At 44.0% G+C, this 23,275-nt stretch overlaps 1 protein-coding gene across 1 annotated transcript; it reads left to right on the top strand.

Annotated features, from left to right (window-relative positions):
- The first annotated feature begins 635 nt into the window (after window positions 1-635).
- IRS4 (insulin receptor substrate 4) lies at window positions 636-22,696 on the top strand. Its single transcript, XM_058032759.1, has 2 exons — window positions 636-4,291; window positions 20,305-22,696. Exons 1-2 carry the CDS (start codon window positions 811-813, stop codon window positions 20,307-20,309), a joined length of 3,486 nt encoding a protein of 1,161 aa, XP_057888742.1. The 5' UTR covers window positions 636-810; the 3' UTR covers window positions 20,310-22,696.
- The last annotated feature ends 579 nt before the right edge of the window (window positions 22,697-23,275 follow it).

Here is a 23,275-nt window from a genome sequence, read left to right as displayed (position 1 = left end):
TCCGCCCCCGACCCCCCCCGCGCGCCCTCCCCGCCGGCCAATGGCAGCCGCCGCCAGCTCCGCGCGCTAGGGGCGGGCCCCGCCCCGAAGGAACTGGGCGAAGGCAACGTCAGCCGGTAGTGTTCGTCAGCCGGGGCTTTGCGCTGATTAGGCAAACGGCCTGCCCATCTTCTCAGTGCCCCTCCTTCCCCCTTACTCTCGCCGCCGAATACACAGCTCCCCCGCCTTGCCTCCCCCGTCTGTGTGTGTGAGGCGCGGATTGGCTGTCGGACCGACCGCTCAACGCTCCTGCCAATCACGGTCGGCCCCGCCTCTTTCCCCAGCACAGGAAACACCCCTGCAGATCGCGGCCAGCCCGGGGCGGCCGCCGCCTACCATTGGCCCGCCGTGTTGTCCGTCCTTCATAGCCCCGCCTCTCCGGACGGGGCGCAGCGAAGCCCGCCTCTCCTCCTTGCGCCGCCCGCTGATTGGCTCGCTGCCGAAGGACTGCCGTTTCCTATTGGCTCTGCCACTGCCACTCTGGCGCGCGGCCCGGTCGGCTCGCCGCTGCCCACTCGCCCCGCGCGCCGGGCGCCCCGCCCGCCGCCGCCCCGCCCTCCGCGGAGTCACGTGATGTTTTCGCCGCGGTGCCGCCGCCGCCGCCCGTGAGTGCGAGTGGCCGGAGCGACCGGGGGGAGCGCGGACCGGGCTGGGGGCGCAGGAGGCACCGCCCGCTTCCCATGCACGGGGCGCTTCTCCGGTGAGCGCGGATTCCCGCTGCCCGCCCTGTGCCGCGTCCCCGGCGGCACCGGACCCTGCGTGGCCCCTAAGATGGCGAGCGGGATGAATGGCCCGGCCGGCGGCGGCGGCGGTGGCGGCGGCAGCGAGGAGGAGCCGGGCGCCCGGCACACGGGAGGCGGAGCCGCGCCCCAGCAGGAGCCCGGCGTGCTCGGCGCGGCGGCGGGCGAGGGGGAGCCGGCGGCGGGCGAGGGCGGGCGCTGCCCGTCCCCTCAGCCGCACCACCTGCTGCTGCTGCTGCGGCGCTCGCCCAGCGCCTCGCTGTGCCCGGCGCCCGAGGCCGCCCCCGCGCCCGGCCGGGCCGTTCCCTCGGCGGGCCGCGGCGGGCAGCCCCCCCCGGCGGGCCGCGGCGCCGGCGAGGACGTGAGGAAATGCGGGTACCTGCGGAAGCAGAAGCACGGGCACAAGCGTTACTTCGTCCTGCGGGCCGAGAGCCACCTGGCCCCCGCCCGCCTGGAGTACTATGACAGCGAGAAGAAGTTCAAGAGCAGCCTGCGGGCGGCGGGGGCCGGCGGGGCGGCCGCGCTGTGCTGCCCCCCGCCCAAGCGGGTCATCCCCCTGTACCAGTGCTTCACCGTGAGCCGCCGCGCCGACGCTAAGCACAAGCACATCATCGCCCTGTACACCAAGGACGAGTACTTCGCCATGCTGGCCGAGAACGAAGCCGAGCAGGAGGCCTGGTACCAGGCCATCAGCGAGCTCATGAATCAGAGCAAGAGGGGCTTCCTGGAGCAGGAGGACCATGCCGATCAGCAGGTGGATGAGGATGATGAGCACTACGGGGCCACCCTGAGGCCTGGCACCGTGTTCAAGGAGGTGTGGCAGGTCAACGTGAAGCCCAAAGGCTTGGGACAAACGAAAAACCTCACTGGAGTGTACAGGTTGTGCCTCTCCAGCAAGGCCATCCACCTTGTCAAGCTGAACTCGGAGGTGCCCTCTGTTCACTTGCAGCTTATGAACATTCGCCGCTGCGGACACTCAGAGAACTTCTTCTTCATTGAAGTGGGCAGATCTGCCTCTATTGGGCCTGGGGAGCTCTGGATGCAAGTGGATGATTCGGTTGTTGCCCAAAATATGCACGAGACTTTTCTGGATACGATGAAAGCTCTAAAGGCCTTTGCAGAGTTCAGGCCCCGAAGCAAGAGCCAGTCTTCTGGTGGTGGCAGCGGTACCAATCCCATATCCTTCATCACCACCAGAAGGCACTTGGGCAACCTACCCCCCAGCCAGACAGGCTTGCAGAGAAGATCTAGAACTGAGAGCGTTGCTGGAGGCACTCCTCCTACCACCAAAAGCAACAACTCCTATCGCTTCAGAACTTCCAGTGAAGGAGAGGGAACCATGACTAGACCTTTTAGGTCAGTGACTGGGAGCCTGATACACCTGAATACTGCAAGGATGAATCTGGGCCGGCAAGAAGGGAGTGGAAGGTACGTGAGAGCCGCTTTCAGCTCATCTTACCACACCAGGTCTGCTTCGCTGCCTGTTTCTCATTTTCCCTCTACCACAAGTCCCATCAGTGTTTCTTCCAGCAGTGGCCATGGTTCTGCTTCGGACATGCTGACCAGGCCTTCTAGCTCGTCTGTTTGTGGTTCCCCAAGTGATGGGGGATTCATCTCTTCTGATGAGTATGGCTCCAGCCCTGGAGATTTCAGGTACTTTAGGGTGAGGAGTAATACACCAGATTCCCTGGGGAACACACCACCTATCAGAGAGGAGAACTGTCTGAGTGAGTACATGTCCATGAATAAGCAACAGGGAGATGATGGCTCAAGAGATGATTATATGGAGGCTGAGAAATGCTTCAGGAAAAGAGCTTACTCTCTAACAAAGCCAAATTCTGTGGCAGTGCAGCAGAAGACAACGCAAACTACAGCTTTGTTGGATGAAGATTCTGCAGGAACTCATGGACGATTACTTTACTCTGAAACACCAAAATTGAAAGATAACCATGAATTGGAGTACAGTGACACTAACCTTGATTCCATGTGTAACCAAAGCAGGAGTAAAGCCAGGGATGATGGGTACATGCCAATGATGCCAGGAGTCGCATCTTCTCTGTCCAGCACCAGCGATTATTTGCCAATGACTCCTAAAAGCATGTCTGTTCCAAAACAGATTAACAATTCCTGGTCGCCATCTCAGGTCGACTCCCGAGGCTATATGATGATGTTTCCAAAGGGCAGCTCTTCACCTGTACGAAGTCCTTTGACTGGATTTGCTTCTAAAGGAAGTAATGAGAAGATTGTAAACAACGAGTACATGGATATGTCACCTGGCAATTCAGTTCCAAAGCACCCCGGTGATTCAAATTATATTCATACTGCTTCTGTTTCCAAAGGTTTTAGTTCATATTTTTCTTTGCCCCGAAGCTTTAAGGCGTTATCAGGACAAAATGGTGACCACAGTGAATATGTTCCAATGTCTTCACCTGGAAAACTCTTGTATGGTGCACCAGAAAACGTAAAGGGGGTCAGCAGTGAGACTCTGGCTAATGGCATCTCTAAACTGCCGACGTTGAAGGGTTCTGATGAAGGACTCGGGCAGAGCAGGGCTGCCAGGCCCACGCGCCTGCCCCTCGGCACGAGAGGGAGTAACACCATCCCCAGGATGTACGATCGCACAGTCCCACCCGAGCCAGCCAGCCCTGGTGAATACATCAATATTGATTTTAATGAGAAGGCGAGTAACACGCCCTATTCCTTATCTGCAGAAGGATCTCCATCATCTCTGGGCTCAAGCAGTGACCACAGGCAGTCACCTCTGTCTGATTACATGAGTGTTGACTTGGATGTGCAGTCACCGAAAGCAGCGAAGGAACTGTCGAACTCTCTGACAGATATTTCAATTTATGCAAGCTCCAGTATTCCTAGAAACCAACCAAACCCTGACTATGCCAGGCTTTCATTTGGTGCTGCATGTGTTAGCACGGCAAGTAACAGGACTGATGACTACACTGAGATGACATTCAACATGGCAGCCACACCACCAAGGCCATTTGCCACTGAATCTGACAGTGCTGGAAAGATGGACAGTCCTTCTTCCATCGTTAATAGACTCTGCATCGTTGATCGATATGCTGGTAGCAGTAGCTTCTCTGTCCCTAGCTCTGACCCTCCTATAGGACCGAAGGTGATTCGAGCTGACCCTCAAGGCAGGAGGAGACACAGTTCTGAGACGTTCTCTTCTGCTGGGACTGTGACCACCTCAGCCTCTTTCTTTACTGACAGTAGCAAAAGACACAGCTCTGCCTCATTCGACAACGTTTGGTTGAAACCGGATGAAAACATTTCTGATGGTCAGGAAAACAAAATGTCCAGGGATACCTCAACTGGATTTCAGAATGGCTTAAACTACATTGCTCTGAATTTACGTGATGACCCTCTAAGCTGTGAGGCGAGTACTACAGCGCCAGCTTGCCATCTCCAAAATGGTACTTCAGGTTTGGACAGTGGAGCTTATGTAAGCATAGATTTCAGCAGATCAGATGGGCTGAAGTGTAATGCGAGAAAAGGTTTGTAACTTTAAAAGCACTTCCCTTTCATGCTTGCTTAACCATAGGAATTAGATTGTCTGCTTAGTGCTGTCTTCAGAGTGGGGTAAATGCTTTTTATAATCTCCTGTGTTATTCTAGTACAACCAGTTTTGTTGTAGTGCAGCATCTGAACCGCTGAACAGCAGTGAGAGGGGATGTGGTCCTTGGCCTAAAGCATTTATGTGTCTCTTCTAGGCAGTCAGGAGTGTTACCAAACTGTCGTCTGCCTTTTTTTTTTCCCCTTTAATTAATTTTGCTAGCATAAGCATTAATGGTATTTCATGTTGTGAATTCTTGTCCTGAGGTTATAGTAGCTCTTTTCTTCGCTTCTGTTTAGCTGTTTTTCCCTTCTTGGAACTAGATGACTCTTCATTTTTTTTCCTGAACTGAAATTTTTGTTATTTAAGACCTCAAAATGGCTAAATTTGGTTTAGACCCCTAAATTGGAGGCTTAAATATATTTAATGTTTCTTTTTAATGTAGTTGAAATACATACTACAGCTTTTTTTATGTGCAAATCTGCTCAGATTTATTTAGCTGAATCTTACGTAAACAGAACTCAGTTTTTTCCCTTGAAGGTTTGGTGGCTGCTTTTGAGCTTTGGTCCCCACAGCATCTCTGGAGAAGCCTGAGAACTTGGCTGACCAGTGTGGAGGGGGGATCAGGCAGCTCATGGCCTTCACATTCACCACCTAGGGCTCAGCTGAGCTGTCACCTTTCCCTGGGATGTGCCTTTTGTGTAGCAGGTGAGGGATGCCTGTGGCTGAGGAAGAGCAGGCTCTGAGCAGTGGCTTCAAGGTCTGAGACCTGCTGGGGGAGGCTGCTGCCTTTCAGGCTCTCAGTGTCTGTCCCAGCGGTAAGGTAATGCAGTTTGAAGTGTGCATAAACATAAAGGTGTTGCAGGTGGGGAGGAAGAGTATGGGGAAGAGGAGGGGCAGTCCTGTTGATGTGATAAGCTCTCACGGTGGGAGCAAAGCCAGTGATTAGTGGTGTCACTGCATGTCCCCCGGCTGAGCAGCCGTGTCTGTGAGTGCTGTGCTGGAACTCTGCAGGAACAGTCATGGCTTTGGTGCCAGTGACCCACTGAACTCCTTACAGTCATTCACTCTCTGGTAGAAAACCATTTTTGTTGGAAACGATGCTTTCCCCTCTTTGCAAATGTACATATAGTCAGTAATTGTTGGATACCAGGTGGAAATATTTAATCATGGTTGGACGTTGATACTGGTCTACTCTGTCCACAGATAAAGCAGTAAGGGGGCAGGCTGCTGCTGACTTTTACATTTTTAATATTTTTAGTTACAATCTTGAATGCTGAAAGGATTTTTTTTCTAGTTTTGATTTAAAACGAAGTTTCTAAAGGTAGAAGGTATTGCAGGAGCTTAAAATTATGTAGCTTTTACTAGTGGAAAGTAGAAGCCTGACTCAGCTCGCATGCCATTCAGAGTCTGGCAGCACTGCTTGGGGCTGCTCAGAAATGTGTGGTTTGCCTTAGTGGTTTTTTTTCCTCTGCTTTGTTTTGTTGGTTGGAATCAAATTTAGAAGACATTGAAAGTTGCCAGTCCAAGAAGTGCTTTCTTCCAAAGTCAGTCTTTCAGCACTTCAAAGATTTGTCTGCTAAATCTGCAGTCAGAGGCACACTGATTGCTGCAGCTAATTTGTGTTTGTTTTTTCATGTTTTTTTTTAAAGCACCTCCAAAACCAGCAGAATTTTAAACTTGTTCTTATTCCCCTTATATGACTAAAATCTGTATTACAAAGTATTTTTTTTACATAATTAGGATGAAAAGAGAACAAATATATTTTCCTTTTAGCTATATTGTAAACACTACATTGAAAAATATTTTACAAGAGATACTGTGTTTAGAAATTGTGTTTATGATAAGCATTTTGCTTGCTGTTGCTGCAGCAAAGTATCTACAGCCCTGTACTTGGGGTTTTTTCCTTCCCTATTACAAATTGCAGAGGAGTGAGAGGCATAACAGCTGCTGGCTTTTGTTGGGAATTGAAGTTTTCTGGAAATGAAATGCATTAAAAGGAGGCAGAAACAGTTCTGTGCAAAAAGCATGGGCTTTGCCAGGAAATCAAGCAGCTTTATGGTCCTAATGAGAAACACAAAATTATACAAGACCTAACAGTCTTCTGTGAAGGCAGTGTAAAATATTTCTGGTGTATAGCAGGAGGGTAGATGGGGTGTGGACACTTATCACTTGTAGGGGCTCATGAAGGGGTGGACAGATTTTGGAATAGTCCAGGCTAAAAGCAGCTTACCAGACTTGAATTTAGTTCTGCAAATTGGTGCTGTATGTCTGTTTCTCAGGAATGACTTAAAACTCTTGATTATAAGGAAAGCTGTTTATTTTCACATATGAAATCATGTCTCTGAGCAAGCACAGTTTTAGGAGTCTGTATTCTTTAAACAGCTTATTGGTTTCTATGGTAATAAAGCTTTTATTTTAATATTTAAGAAGTTTTCTGTAATCCAGAAAACCATTTTCAGATTCCAATAAGTAGTGAAAATAAAGCTTCAGTCTTAAACCTCTTGTCTCCTGAAGAGATGTAGTATGCCTTTAGGTAATTTATATTTTTAATACTTATATTTCTAAAACTTAGCAGAACTGTATGCTGTCTTTCTTACTGCATCTCACTTTTTCAGTCTCTCTGCCTGAAAAAGTGCTCTGGTAGGTAAATCCATTCTTAAGTAAAATGTTTAGCAGATGTATTTACCCTTAACTTCCTAGAAAGGAGCTATCCCATCTGTATAAAATTCTGACAGGTAGAGAACTTCATCTCTTCTCCCTGAACCACAGTTTTAGTGGAAGGAAAACACTTCCCAGCTTTGGACTGTTTGCTTTTTATTTTTGTTTGCTTAAGTGGCATATTGTGTTCTGTGACTCAGCTGTGTTCTCCAAGCTGCCGAGGGTGGGGGAGTGATTTCCAATGCATCACTGCTCCCTCATTGTGATTCCCAAACTACTTTTGGTTCAGGTTCACTGATGTGAATCAAACTTTTTGTTTTCCCCTTCTCCATTCATGACATGTATGGAGGAGGGGGAGAGCACAAACGTGGAATGGTAACTAGGCCTGACTTGTTATTAAACTTTTTTTAGGGGCTTAGGCAAAGCTGAGCTCAGGTTTTAGTTGATAATGATAATAAGAATATAAGATACTGATTTTCAATGCTTGCAGTTTAAGGAGGTCATTAGCAAAACAATTTCATCATGAAATTGTTACACAATATTGAAGCAAGTGGTTTGCAGTTTTGATTACATGAATCTGAGTCATGACATTTTGTGCTAGGAGTACAGAACACTAAAGCTACTTCAAACAGGGCTTAGCTAATGTATACCTTGTTATTGGACCTTGTAGAAACCAAGCAGGATAATGAGAATGGGCAGTAATAAAATGCATAATGAGTCCTGTATTATACAAGTTTCTTCAGTCTTAATTAGAAATATTATACCTTCAAAGATACCCTGGACCCTAAAACCTGTTGCTGTTTAGAGTAAATGTAATGTTCAGCTTAATATCAGCTCAGCTATTTTACACCCACTCTTCAATCTTATCTGCTACTCTGTGGTGTTCACCTGATATTCTAGCACTATGCTATTATTTAAGATGTTCTGTGAAGTGCAGGATTATAACATAATTGTTCCTCACCTTTTGAATCTCTCCTGTTCCAGACTGGGTGAGAGTGCTGTGTATACTTTGGGAAGCTGAGAGGAAGGAAAACAACAACAGCTGTAAAGCAAAACTTATGTTTCAAATTGTCCAAATCCTTTCTGGTAACTTGCATATTTCAAATGCAAAATCTGAAAGAATATAAGGAACAGTATATACTTTAAGAAATTCAGAAGCTGAAAGTTTTAGCTATTACTAATATAGTAAATTACAGTTTATGGGATATGAAGCAAATAACCACTCCTTTTGGGTTTCTAAGTAGTGGTTTAAAGTTTGTTTCAAACTGAGGCTCTTCTGTATTGGCAGGATACTTAAGGCAGGAGCCCATTTAAAAATAATTTGAAGAACTCTACTGCAGCACATCCAAATGCTGCTGTGTATCCTACATCTTTGAAGTAGTGCTGGGATAATAATTCTTAAAAACCCAAACAACTCAAACCATTTTAATCTTGCTGTAACAGATGCCACTTTAATAATATTGGGTAACTTGCAGCTATGCTTAAAAATACTCTGAGTAATTTCTTCTTGAGTAGTATGTGAGCTGCTGAAGGCAGAACAGATTTTTGCCATGTGGCGTAGGAGTGAGTTAATTATGACATATTTGACCAAGAATCAGTTCAGTTTTACTGGTACTTTGGTGAGAAAGTCTGAGACAAGAATGTTCCCCTGCCACTGAAAGAGAATGCTTACTTGGAATCAGTGTTGAAATACTTCTGGAAATCAGCTTTCCAGACTTCAGATCCATAGTTGCAGCTGATGGTGGTGTTTGTCTTTTTGGAAGTCTAAAACCTTTCCCTTGTAGCTGTCTAGTAGGTGAAAGCATTGGCTGCAGGATGCAGGGAGGTCTGGGAGTAATCCACCATGGGTTCAGAGTGCTTTTTGTGGTTGTTTTTGGGTTTCTTTTGGTTTTTATTTTAAAGTCTTCTGTTGAAATCTTAAATGCATTATTACCCTTTCACTCTTCCCTCTACAGCTTCACATTTTCCCCTCCTTCCTTGGTGTCTGAGGGCCCCTTGTTCCCCTGTAGCTGGGGCAGCAGGTTGGAGCTGCAGAGGGTGGGCAGCGCTGTTTGGTCTTTCCAGAGGTGTTCCAGCATGTGATTACTGGGCTGGTTTGTCACTAGGTATTTCTTTGGGGTTTTTGTATGTCCAGTGGTATGTTAGCAGTAGGTAGAGTTTGGGTTTGCTTTTCTCTGCATATGGTCTTTTTTTTATGAAAGGATCTTTAATACGTTTTCGTCATTTTGATTGCTCGGGGGAGGATTTATACCTTGAGGTTTTGGGTGGTACTAAAAAGAGCTTATAGTACTGTGTTGTACCTTGGTGTGTGTGTGCTCTGTTTGTGGGTCTGTGGTGCTCCCAAAACCTTGCTGAATTCTGTTGATTGCACTAACAAGTTTGTTTTTCTGAGCTGAAGAAGGAAACAAACTCCAGAGTTCTGTTTTAGCTACTGTTGTGATCAAATGTGGCATTCTTCAGCTCAAAGGAAAATGGAGTGATAAAACTGGAAGGCAGGTGTGAGAGTCAAACTCTGGAGCCTGAGGATGTACTGTTACTGCTGTTTTCTCTTTAAAATGGCTTGTTGTCTTACAACACAACCTTAAATGGTGTGCAATGACTTGGCTGGAGAGCTGCTTGATGGTCCACCCTGAAAATTTGCTCTTTAACTTTTTTCAGTTCATGTTCTAAATATTCTCAACAATCCAATGAGAATACAAGTTGCACAGGGTGCACTGTTGTCTTGCAGGTTTAGGTAGTGACAAGGGAAAAATGGAGAAGTGTGTTCCAGTTTTAATCAAGCCCTGCAACTCTGTGAAGGTCACTCAAGCTTAGGGATGGGTTATGATTTACTTGAGAGGCAGAGCTGTGATCAGGAAGGGATTTCTGACATACTTGAGGGCAGTGGGAAGACAAAGGTAAATGAGCCTGACTCATCAAAGGCATTTCAGAGGTGTTCCTAAGTATCTTATCTAAATGATCTTGAACATATTTAAGTGTTTGGATTTGTGGAGATTTTGCTTCAGGTGTAGCATTACCCCAGGAGCAACAGGGTTAGTAGACTTAGCAAGAATTTTCCGCCCTCTTCAAGCCATGAGCTGTATCTTAAGGGCCAGAGGTTGCTTTTGCTTGTTTCCAGACATTATTTTTCTGTTGATTTAGATCTATGGTTGGATGCAAACCATTGAGACTGCACCTGTGTGTATACATGTGTTTTCTGTGCCAGTGACTCGTGAGTTAAGTGTGAGGTCTAATCTTTTTTATTCTTCCAAGAAGAGAGGGTGTTTGAAAGAAGTGGCTTATACTGAAATTACTATAGTTAAGATTTGGCTGTAATTCCAAGGTAAAGATACAATTTAATGTGACTCAAGGAAACTGAAAACTTTAATAAATTACTACTAAAGGTAAATAGGGGTTGTATTCACTGCATGGTATATGTATGTTATGAACTTCTATAAATACCAAACTGAATTATTATTTAGGGCATAAATAGATAAGAATAGTACTTCCCTTTTGCTAGGGTATGAAAGGCTGATAAATATGCTGCCTACTTGGAGGAAGGTTCCTTTTTTATTAGAACAGAATTTTGCAGAAAGATGGAGAATATCAAAATGCCTTTTTTTTTTCTTCTGAAAATTGTAGGAAGTAATATTAAAAGGGCTGCAAAAAACCTATTAAAATTGGTTTCTGAATTTATTGAGGCACTGTTGAGGGATACTCTGCTTCCACAGGGAATAGTGTGATTCTCTTCCTGTACTCATGCTGACCCAGTTTGCTTTTTTGTTTAGGTTCTTGTTGACCAAATGAATTAACCATGTAACTTTTTTTTCCTGCTGGATAGCCTGAACCTGAAGGATTTTTTGGAAACTAGTGCTTCTTGTTACCCAGATCTCTTAGGCTAGCAAGAGTTTGGGAAGTTCTTAGTGACAGTGAAGCAGATGTTGTATCATGGATAAATATGTCCTGATTGCATACCAGCCCAAGCAGAGCTTTTCTTGTGGGCTGTGGGATAGGTCATTTGTATGAAACCCCTGTTCAGGCTATTGACAGGTGCTGGCATTTCTGTTTCCTGTATGGAATTATTTTGAATCTTTAGTTATCTGTTAGAACAATTTGTAAGCTCTTTGCTTTTCCAGTAGTACATTGCTCCATAACAACATTTGTTTTTTGTTTGAAATTTTGTGTGAAATGCTTTGGGAGGCCTTTTTTGTCTATATTTCACTGTGTGATGTTTTTTTGGGTAGGTGGGATTTGTGTTCAGGTGTTTGTAGAACAAGATGTTTTTAAATTGCAGATTGTGGTGAACAGGAAATCAGTTAGAAATGAGCTGAAAAAACGAACAGATTTGATCTTGAGGTCATTCAGACATTATTACAACAGTGTGTTAATGAAAGCATGTAGCTCCAGACAGGATCTCTACTTGTTGTGGAACCTGAACAGGTAGACAGGATGGAGGTCCCCATATGGTGCCACAAATGTAAATGTGTTGGTCCCTCTCCTAAGGAGCTTACAATTTAAAGATGAAACTAAAGAGATGGATGAAACCTAATGTGCTGGGGTGGAGAGGAAGATAGAGATCAAGGCTGCTGCCATTGGCAGAGTCCAGATAAGAGCCTGGAAGAGATAAAAGGCTGCTGAGAGTGGTTGTAGGAGAGGAAGCTGGTGTAGGCACTTGGAAGGGTATGCACATGGCAGGGAGCAAGGGAAGGCAGTGTTGTAATGGTTTAAATAACTTGAAAAGGATGAGGTGAATGTCAGAACACTGGCCAGGATATTAATCTTGGTAAGAGGAATGTGGGCCAACATGTATCTCTTAGTTAGGAACACGTCCCAGTGTTTACTTCTCCCTTTTAGATGTAGAATGTGATTTTTTTCCCTGTTTTTATTTATTTTTCCTTTCTGTAAGTTAATTTTCCTGCAGACCTGTGGCTGGTAGATTTGGTGTGAGCAGGTATGCATACCAGAACACAGGACCACCCACTGCAGCATCCCTGGGCAGATAATGTGGTGTCTGGGGACTGGGGCCTCTCTTCTTGGGGAGACTTTGCTCCAGAAGCAGCCAAGCTGATGGAACTGCCTTGCCATTACTACTGGCTTGTTCTTGGGGTGTTTTTAGGTGGTATCTCTGAGTTTCAGGCAGTCTTCTATTCTAGCATTGGAGAGAAGGCACAGTGGGGCTTGGAAGATAGTCACCGTTAGGATTTGTAACCAATGTCCCAGAGCATTTGGAGCCCATCTCTGGGTCTGCATGGGACCTGCTCATTGCTGCTGGGTGCTGTCAGCTGCAGGAGTGACACCTGTAGAGGCTGGAGTGCAGCACAGTCACTTTCACTGCAGAAAGTGCCTTTATTTCTGTGTCTGTAGATCAGGTTGAACCAACGCTGCAGTGGTTTTGGGTAAATCTGGAAGTGGTGGCAGCATCAAGGCTTGATTCACTGTTGAGGGTATGAGTGATTGAAGTATTAATGTTGATGTATTCCATAAGGCAGACCCTAAACAAGAGTTGCACACTGTTGATTAAATGTTGTCTGTGTTTAGAGTAAGTTTAACTCTGTCCTTGTCAGCTCCCAAACTGCTCCTGGAAGCTGAAAGTGCAATCCTTGGCTCTTGGGCATGTCCTGAGGTTTGAGAAGATGTTGCTTCACACAGGCAGTCCAATCTGAACCTTTCTTTTCCACTCCTGTGTGAGTCAGGCTTTGGGGTGTCCTAATATTAATGGAGAGTCAATAATGTAGAAGTTAGGAAATGTAAAAAATTGATGCGTGCCACTGCTCTGTGTGATAGCAGAGAGTGAGTGATAGCAAGGATCTGTTTATTTTTCTGTGCTGGCACACATGAGCCTGCACAGGTGTGTAACTATGTAGGTATTTGGCTGTGTAGTAACTTATGCCTTTGACAATCATTTATGGCACTAAAGGTGAAAGAAAAAGGTGGTGCTGAATGCTTGCAGGTGTTGAGGTCTGAAGTGGTTGAGAAGAGGGAAGGGATGAATTGCAACAGGTGAAACTCATGTAGAAAGGAAGTTTTGGGAAAGGTGGTTTGGAAGGTGGGGAGCTGTTTCATTAGTCATGAGTGACCCTGCCCTTTCTCTTGCTTGTGTTCCTAAGAGCAGTTTGGCTCACTCCAGCCCCAGACCTGTGCCTGCAAGCAGACACTACCCAGCAGAGGAAGAGCAGGGCAGGTGTGTATAATGTGTGTATAATACCTCCCACAAACACACACCCAAGCCTCTGATTTTCCTTTTTTTTTTTTTTTTTTTTTTTTTTCCCAGCTTGGGGGATTTCTTGGGCCCAATGAAGTTTGTCTGTTTTATAATTCTTTAATCCAAGTACTTTTCCAATCTCTCTCTGATCCTGTGTAAACTCCTTGTATCCCCAGCAGCCCCCAGTCCATCAGGACATGCTGCCTGCAGTCCTCTGTGCATTTTGGACCCTGCTCTGCACCAGCTTAGTTTGGCAGCCCCTGGTTTGTGCAGAGGAAGAGATAACAAATCTTATCTTTTTTCTCCAGGCCACTTAGGATTGTGTAGATGCTATGCCCTCTGTGCCTTAGGCTTGTCCAGAGTGTTGTACCACATGCAGTGTGGACCTGTGCTGTAATCTGGGCTTTTAAAATTTCCTGTTATGTTCTCTGCAGGCTGAAGGGTTCTTGTTACCAGTCTGTTCCTCACTGGGAAGTTGTGTCACACCTTGCAGGAGTTTTCTCTGCACTACTGAAAGTTCCCAATATTCCAAGTCCTTTCTGGATGCAGGAGACAGGGCTGTGTGCACAGAGGTGTTTGCTGTGGCTGGTTTCTCTCCTGTTTGTTTCCAGACAGTTCATAATGCCCACTTTGCAGCAAGAGCACAGACAGGAAATATTCCTCTCTGTTGGCACTCAGGGCTCCTGACCTTTGTCACGGGAGCAGAGGGAATTGCAGCAGGTGGTATTCTCAGAAGCCACACAAACAACTTTGTTTTTTTTTGGCTAAAATTTACCCATATTTTCTGTGGTTCAGGTCAGGTGCAGTAACTCACACATTTGCTGAGAGAATGCTTTTTCAAAAGCAAAACCTTTTTTTTTTGATTCTTTTGCAACATGAAAATCTGAAGTTTTGTACTGTGTATTTTGAGGTGGAAAAGAGTAAATTTTTAGTGTTGTTGTGTTATATTGTAATAGAAATTTAGTTTAAAACCTCCAAACAAACTCAAAAAAGTCTCCAACAACTTCTTGTCAAGCTGTCCAGTGCAATTTGAGTTGGTATTAGACCTCTGCCAAAACTGCAGGCAAGTTTACTAATTCTAGGAATAGTATCAGCAGCAGAGATGGCATTAGGGAGTGTGCATACAGCCTTCCTAGAAACAACCCTGCTGTTTATTCCAACAGGAAAAGAAGCCACTGTTGCAAGAGATAAGGCATTTCTGCTAAGTGAGGAGAAATTATCTGAAAGCATGGGAGAGGTTTTTAGCTTGTAAAATTGCTGAGCACTAATAGTAGCAAACCCATGTTTTGAATGAACAATTCTGGGATATTGTTACCAATTGCTGTGTTTAAGTAGTTACCCAGTGAAAAGTGGGTCATGCAGCAGGGTTTCCTTTAACCAAATTTTGTGCTTTTTTTTGCTTGTGGAAAGTCAGTAAAATTATAGGTTCAGCATATATTAGTTAGCTGATTTTGAGCATCATTAGTCTGTTGTTGGCTGGAGAAAGTACATGGAGTATGTGCTTGGTGGGCAGCAGGTAGGTGAAGAGCTTTCCAGATGAGGATGTCTGTGTGTCAGGGCCTTGTTTGGGTCACCCAGGCACTGTAACTCACATGTGAGGGATGCAGCAAGTGGGTCAGGTTTTGATTTGTATTTGTAGACTTGGTGTCTGCCAGGTGCAAATTAAGAAATTTGGCTTCTCTCAAGTAACTCTGCTTGCCTCTAGCAAGGTCTAAAGCTATGCCATTAAAATAAGAATTCCAAGAAATAGGATAATGGCATGGGATAGAATCTGGATTTGGTAAAATTTGGAGGAAAAAAAAAATTTTCACTAATTTGTGAAGAAAGTGTTTGGGCAAATGAGCCCTCCCTGGCCTGCCTGCCATGGGAGAGCTCCATATAGAATTCACTGCTGTGCTCCTGCCCCAGCCTGGCTGCTGCACAAAATGCTTTTGGATGCCACATTGTGTCCTGAGGTTGTGCTGGGTTTAGTGCTTTCCTGAACAACAGGAATATTGTGTGGCTGTGTGCAAAAAGTCTAGGGCTGCTCTGCTGCTTTTGATCTGCATAAATCAGATTAATTCTGATTTCCCCCTAACCTGAAGTTCAGGAAATGGAGAACTTCAGCAATGTTCTCCAGAAAGCATTAAGCTGTCTTAGTCTTTGACATGGAGATTTTAATAATTTAATTATCTTAAATTAATATCTTCTGTAAGCAAAGCTTTTATCCTTTTAGGAATCAATTGCAGAATTATGTCAGTAAAAGCCTTTCCTGTAAGAACAGGTATTATTTAGGATGGATTTCTTGGAGAGAATTAGGGTATGTCTGCTGTGTTCTCAGAACCTCTCAGTATGTTTCAAAGTGTCCTGACTTGTATGGCCTTGATAATTCAGAGGAAATGAAGTGTAAATTCTGTATATTCTCATCTCATACATTTTCAAGTGGAACACACTGGGTTTGCATCTAATGAATTACAGCTGATTTATATCTCTGCCCCTAATTTTTATAAAACTATGTGATTTTTGCATCGAAAACTTGCAGAGTGCTTTCTCAGTGTGTTCCTTAATTTTAAATAGAACATCTTTCAGCAATGCTGCCATCCTGCTTTAAATATTTGCCCCTTAGTTTCTCTTCTGCCTTGTGATCTTTTTCCTCTGATTGTTCATCAGCAAAATTCAGACAGCTGCCTGTAGTTTTATAATCTGATCCCATCTTAAACTGATGAATTGAAATGGAACTGTGTAATGAAGAGAATGTTGCTTCAGTTTTCCAAACTCTGCTTCTGTATTTGGTGTGATGAACTTTGAAAATGTTTGGATGCTGTCTAGACTTGTTTTCCATATTAAACATTGATAAGAAGTTGAGTTTGTATTATTGTCAATAGTCTGAAGCAGTAGAGCTCAATTTTGAATAAAGGCTGAAGCTTTTGTGCAAAATCTATTAATAGAGCTGAAGTTTGGATAGAAAAGCCCAGTGTAGGGTGCAGTGCAATGAAAACTACTTAGAGTAGTATATTTCTGGGCTGCCTTGAAAAGTTTTTTGCAGAGGTTTTTTTGCTGCTTGTTTGTTGTCATGATCAGTTATCAGATTTATACTTTTTTTTTTGACTGTAGATTTTCTTAGAAGAGCTTGTGACTGTCCAGGAACAGCTGTGTGTTTACACTGCAAAAAGTTCTGTCTGATCTGGCTACCAAGCTTTACTTGGTGGCATTTGTGTTTGAGAACTTCAGGGGAATGCTGGGGTACTCTGTGAGAATGTCCCTCTTGTCTCTGCTAGTTCACATCCCATAATTTGTTTATCTTGTAGAAGAGTTTCTTCATCCCATTTTCTGTCAGCTTCCTTTACTGTTCAGTCAGTGCTGAGTTAAATCCATTCATATGGGATCTGGTATGAAGTGTTAATCTGGTTTTTATTGTTGATCAGCAATTCTCATATCTGTACTATTAACATAGGAAATTGATGTCTAAGGAGTCTTACATTGAGACTGAAATAAGATTATTCAGCTTCACAGAAGCACTGCTGTTTTCTTCAAGCACTGCATGGCCTCATTAGGTTTCCTTCACCAACTGGTTAATGAAAAAATGGAAGCAGTTCAGGTGTGGGAGAGAAGAACCATCAAGAAGCTTCATGTGCAAGTTCTTTTGCAAACTCTGAAAATAAGGCCCCGTGACCCAGCCCAGCTCCAGGGATGGGGGTTTGGGAATCCTGCCAGGGCTCTGCTCTGTCACTGACTGCACAGCTGCCTTGGGCTGGGCTGCAGACCCCACTCAGCCCTGGCTGCAGCCTCCACTGCTGTGACAGGGCATTTCTGGGATGCTGGAGGCTCCTGCTGGGTGACCTGTGGGCCTTTGGCTGGACCCCTGAGGTGGCCCTTGGGAATGGTGGTGGCTGCAGCACTTTGTGGGAGGGATCTTGCAAGACTTCGGTCTCCTCTTAGATTTCAGATGAAATATTTTTCTTTTATGTGGTCAAATTTCACAAGTTGCTCTTAAGCCTTTTCTGTCTGAGAAAAGATATATGATAAATGTGATATATATGTATATGTATATGCTTGATACTTTCATACCAAAAAAGTACTGATGACTCAGGACACCAGCCAGCTGTACTGCTCTAACTGCAATATTGCAATTTCCAGCTTTAATAAGGGGATTAGAGAAGTGGTGACAACCAATAGCTCCATGTATGGAAGACTCAAGGCTTTATGGAATGACACCAGCTTGTAGGTGATTATGTGAAACTTGCTTATGTTTATTTACAGTTCACACGATTCTGTTTCACCTTAAAAATGGAGAAGAAACATGTTGAAGTGTAGTTTCTAATCATGGAGGCAGGAAATTAATGAGCTCTTGTTTAGGATGTGCAGAGTTTTGGGAAGAGGAGATGCTGCAGGGAGGTCCCAGGCTTTCTTCTGGTTTCTGATCAATTAATCTGTGCTGTTTGAGGTCCTGCCCAGAGTTACCTGATGCTCTTGCTTTAGAATTGGTTGCCATGCTGCTTCAGAGAATTAAATTCAGGATTTAAGCAGGCTTGGGGTTTTTTTGCTCATAAGCCCTTCACCTTCCCCTCCAAATATCTTAAATGTAATTTTGCATTAGTTTATGAAAATTTTCAAAACACTTCAGGTGTAAATACTGAGTTCTTCCATATGGGATTGTCTGATTCAAGCAACTGGGCCTTTGCTCTTCAAAATGTTTTGGGGATGTGCTTGGAGAGATTAGAATAACTTGTCAAACAGCTTTCAGGTGTGTCTTGTGTGGAAGGCGTGGAGGAAAAATGTCCTGACAAAAGCAGAGACAGTTTTTGAAGTTCCTTTTATGTGAGCTTACAGGTCCACAGCAAGGAAAGGGTGGGGGGTTGCTGGTAAAGTTAATTTTTATTGAGTATAAGTTTAATATAGAAGCTTTAACTGTTTTAATGTTTGACTTGCATGCATCACTGAAGTGTGATTCATTGCAAGCTGTGGTGCATATTTTCATTCTTTGGTCTTACAACAAAACAATATTTTTCTGAAGAGGAAAATTATTTCAGAAATAATAGCTTCAGTTGGCTTTTGTGAAAACAAAACCATTGCTGACCACATCACACTCTGTGTGTTCCAAGCAATAGCTTTTTGTAGTGATCTTATGAAGTCTGTGAAATAACACAAATGGAGATTCTCAAGTTGTGGGTGTATTTTGGCTGTTTCTTCCTTTAATTGAGGAGAACTAAGTTGCTGTATTTTTGAAATGACTGAAATATTTTAAAAATGAAACACAGCAGCCTGCACCTTGGTGAGGGCTGTGTAGGATTAAAAGGGAGTTTCTCCTGAAGTGGAAGCACCCCTCTATACTTCCACGCTGCTGCCAGCCCTGCCACTGCCTTTGTCCCTCTGTCTCTGGAGCCACAGGCAGCCCTTGCTGAATGCTGGGATGGGGCAGGGCTGCTCAGCTGAGCTTTGGTCTTTTTTCTGTTTTTTTAGCTTTCTTATTTCTTTCAGAGGGAGAGTACTTTTAGCTGGACAGAAGTCAGAATTTCTTTAGCACAGGGTGGAGTTGGTGTGTGCATACCTCATGATTGGTTTGTAAGTAACCATACAGGTTTGCATTAGTACACATAATGCTTGTTCTTTACATGGTCATCTTTTCTTTAGCATATCCTTGGAGTAGAGGCAAGGAAGAGCTATGAGATCTTCAGCAGTGAGATGTAGCTGATGTCCTTGTGACCCACCAGAAGAGCATGGGCAGGATTAAGCCCTGAGACCCCTTCCTCAGTTCCAGGGGTCTGTGCTGCCATTGCTGTGCTGTGTAATGAAGTGTTGCCATATTGCAGCTCAGACAGCTCCCAGAACAGGGAGAGAGCTGGCACTGTGTGGCTTTGAGGGAAAAAGTGGCTGACATTTCTGTATCTGTTGTTTTCTTGAGCCTAAATCTCTTGCACTCGTTTCTCAATGAGAGCAGCTGGCTGTTTCCTTCTTCACTGCACTGCAGGGAAACATCCTGCAGGTATGTACCTCCAACCCTGAGAGAAGGTGGGCACAGACACCTGCCTGGCAGAGGACAGTGCCCTCAGTCTTGCCTGAGAGGACAGAAATGATGGAAGAGTCTCCAGTCTGTCTCAGCTGGGAGAGTGTGATTCACAGTAGCCCTCCAGACTGAAAATTGATGTTCACGTTGGCTCAGCTGGGAGCGGAAGGGGTTTTGTAGAGAGCTGGAAAGTGACTTTTTATATGTTCCTCATTTGTGTTCATGTAACTGCAGAAAGCATTTGCATGCCCTTCATCACTTTGTCTTCCGTGTCAGGAAACTCCTGAGTTGCTCTCACCTTGGCATGTGCATGGTTAATTGCAAGTCTGATGTTGTGCTTTGAGGGCAGGCTCCCTCCTGTTTTCATTTGTGCCTCGTGGCCCATCTGTACCTTCCTGCAATACAAGAGTATTTTTTGCCCCTCATTTTAGCAAGCACTTGGACTTCTGCCTTTTCCAGTCAGTTTGGAGCCCCTGAAGAAGGGAGCTGGCTGTAGCTGTGTGCTTTTGTACTTGGGTGTTGCCTTTCAGTGAGACTTCCTTCAAAAAGGGACGAGTGTGCTGTGAGGTGTTTCTAATGAGAACTAAATAAAGCTTTCCTGAAAAGCCGAGGACAGGGCACGCAGCTGTCAGGACTTGCTGCTCCCTGCTTGGAGCAGGCACTGCAGGAGTGTTGGTGTTGCAGCTGTGCCCTGCTGGCAATGGAGTGTTGGCTGCAGGTCTGTCACACCTGGTGAGGCACTGCTGGGGCTCTCTGTGCTGCACAGTCCTGGCAGGGCAGTGGGGACAGTGCAGGGGAGCTCTGAGCCTTGGGCTGTCCCAGCATGGGCTGTCCCAGCATGGGCTGGCTGCTGCCCCAGTTCCTGTCCCATGTACACGTGTCACTGTGGCTGCAGTGGCTCTCCAGTGCTTGTTTCAGGCTCCATGGTTCTTCCTTCCCTCAGGATCTCTGGAGGGTTGGCAGCTGGGAGTGTCCCCTCCCTCTGGGAAGGACCTGTGTTCTGCAATCAGCAGCTCTCACTCCTGCAGTGGATAAGCTCCATGTGTTCTCCTCCCTAGAAAACATTCTTCTCTGATACAGCTTACAACTGAAATGTCACTGACTTTTTTTTTCCCCCCCTTCTTTCTAGACTGATTGCATTGCCACGGAAACCATTGTTGGAAGAGAAGACTTTTCTGCTGGTGACTCCAGAAACTGTGTGGTGCTTTTGGAAGCAAAGCTCAGCTCCAGCCAGCTACTTTCATTTCCACCAGCACGGACATAGACACACATCCTTCTCATTAGTTTTTTTCACAGACATCGGGCTCTCTACAATTGAATTAATTTGAATTGACGTTTTTTCATAGCTGTGCTTTGGTGATGGAATTTGGTCTTTCATGTCATATCTATTTGGGAGGCAGTGTGAATGCTAATAGGAGATCCCTGTATGTCCCTTTCTTCTTCCTGCCTCTCTTGTTAATTTTTAAAAAAAATTTATATTCTGAGAAGTCAAAGCTGGTTTCTGATTGTCTGTTTAACATGGGTTTTACTTCTCTGGTACATTAACAAGTGGTTAGCTTAAAACATGTATTGCTTAGAAATACTTTGGCAGTTCAGGATTTTTCCAGGTGACTGGGCAGAAGGAGGGAGGGAGAGGTGCACATTAGCTTGAGGGGTGAACCCGTGGGACTGAACGGGTCTGCGAAAAAGAGACCTCTTCTGCCTTTTTTTCTTTTTTTTTTAAGGTTTTGCTTTTATGGTACAAGAGGTATTTCTTGAGCATAGGCTAGAGGCTTTTCAGTCAAGTGTCTGTCAGAGCTTAAATGGAAATTTTTTTTTGCTCAGAATTCTGGTATGTACAAAGTAGGATTAATGGGCTGGTTGTCTTGTAGATTGTTTTTGTTCTTGTTAATAATTATGAATTGTGTAAAATGAGGTTTTTGTTCATGGATTCGAATGGAGAACTGCGGAGTCGTATCCAATGTTTGTGACTTCTGCATTAGACTTGTCAGCTGTAGCTTTTTAAAGGGAAACCACCCTAATTGATCTTACTTTCAACCAAAGTCCCACTTTTAATTTGGGACTATTTTTGTTCTTTCTTTCTGGCATAATGGGGAAACAAAGTAAAATGTTAGCTCATCTATTGTCTTTATCCCACTGACAGAAATGTGAACAATGACTATTTGACATTTTTTAAAATAAGCCCTGATTTTTCTACAATTTAAGTGCTTTACTCTTGTACTGAATTTTTTTTTTGGTTGAAATGAATTTAGCTTTTTAACACTGCAATGAACTTAAAAGAGCATGACACTAGTCATTGGTACATGCAATGGATTATAAAAGGCACTGATGATTGCTAAAGGGTTTCAAAGTGGTACACAAATCCTCATGCTGTACTGCACCACACAGCTGGGAATCCTCCACATGTATATTGTACAACGGATGGGCCAGGCTGCCTCACTCCAACAGCCAACCTTCACATTGCTGGTACAGTTTGTGTAACAAATCAGACACTGTCAGCTTGGATTGTTCAGTGACGTGTACCCAGATCTATTTCTGAGTAGTAATGAAATGTACATGTCACTAAAATACGAGGTGATTGTTGTGGGGTTTTTTTAGGAAACATGGTACCAATCAGTTTACACAGTGTATAGTGACAGGAAAAACTGTTGCTACAGGGTTTAAAAGCACAGACCTGTTTTTGATTCTGGAAGAGAAGTTTCAGTTGGTACAATTACTTGCTGCTAAACATACAGGAATTAAAAACACGACCACTTTTACAGACCATGATACTGTCTTGCCATATAGCTGTTGGTTGGTCTCATAAATGAATAATGCAATACGTAGACAGCTTTTTATAAAGCTTTACATCTTTTCTAAGAAATCAAAATTTGGTGAAGATAGTTCTAAACATTTAATGTGAAAGGAAAAGGTTGTTTTGAAGAAATTTGTTACATACTTATTTCATATTAGAGTCCCTGAGGCTGCCATTGTACAATATACAGCACTGATTTAATACATGCTGAATAAATAAGTAAATGGGTAACCTCAAGTATAGTGGTACAAATACTAATAGGTACGGCATAATAAATATGCAATCTTTTTGAATCTCTTAGTTTACAGCAACTAATTTATTCAGTATTGTGCTGGAAGAACATTTTCAGATGATGTAAAACATATCACTATATATACTACCTTCCAGCTACCCGTTTATGCTGCTGTATAGTACGAAAATACCAATGATAGAACAATGTTTGTCCTGTAAATTTAATTTGATATTGGACAGTTATTGTCTGTACAAACTAAAACATATATGGTTGAAACTGTTCATTATATTTGCTATTTCTGCTCCACAGATCTGTTTTAAAGTTGGGCTGATTGATCTGGCTTTGTCTTCCATTGTAAATATTGTTCTGTTGTTTTCTTTGTAAAACACATCGCGTTTGCGGTTTTGGGAGACTGGCTTGAAGCTCTGTATAGTGTTTATATTTATCTGACTTGGCTTTCCATAGAGCTACTTGCAGTAAATACGTGTTCATGTAGCTCTGTGTCTGTGTTTTATTTTTAAACAAACTTCTGGTTTTTCTGTCAGACCTCCTGCTGCAGCTGCTTCTCCTGAAAGTGGTTTTGTCACCCTGGATCCCTGAGGATTTGGAGAGGTTTTAGCACTGGTTCAAGGTAGTGATTCCCCATCTCTCCAGTTTTCTTTGCCTTTTCACTTAGTTTAGAAGTTGAGATACAGAAAAACACCCAGAAGTTTTCTTTGCCATGGATTCATACTGCCTGTAAACAATTATGCTTTGGAGTGAAAACAACAGCAACAGCAAAATATATATATAAAATCAGTGACCAATACATTTTCTGCTTTAAATGTAGAAGGCATGAACAAAAGATTGCCACAAACTTTGTCCATGACTGGATAGGGAAATCTCATGATCAAAAAGTATTGGTCCTCAAAGAAATTTTCAGCAATACATTATCAAACAGACGCCTGACTTTGGGGCAGGAGGCAACAGGTATGTTCTGGTGTTGTATCTTTTGCAGTGACATTTTGCTTTTAAAGATACACTAAATAGGTCTCAGTATGTGAAAGTCAAACACAAATAGATAATCTCATCACT

This window comes from Melospiza georgiana, chromosome 12, assembly GCF_028018845.1.
Source record: "Melospiza georgiana isolate bMelGeo1 chromosome 12, bMelGeo1.pri, whole genome shotgun sequence".
Taxonomy (NCBI): domain Eukaryota; kingdom Metazoa; phylum Chordata; class Aves; order Passeriformes; family Passerellidae; genus Melospiza; species Melospiza georgiana.
Note: the sequence above shows the minus strand (reverse complement) of the source record. Positions and strands in the feature narration are given on the sequence as shown.

Coding starts and splice junctions, on each gene's coding strand:
- IRS4 (XM_058032759.1), top strand. CDS start 811: ATGGCGAGCGGGATGAATGGCCCGGCCGGCGGCGGCGGCGGTGGCGGC.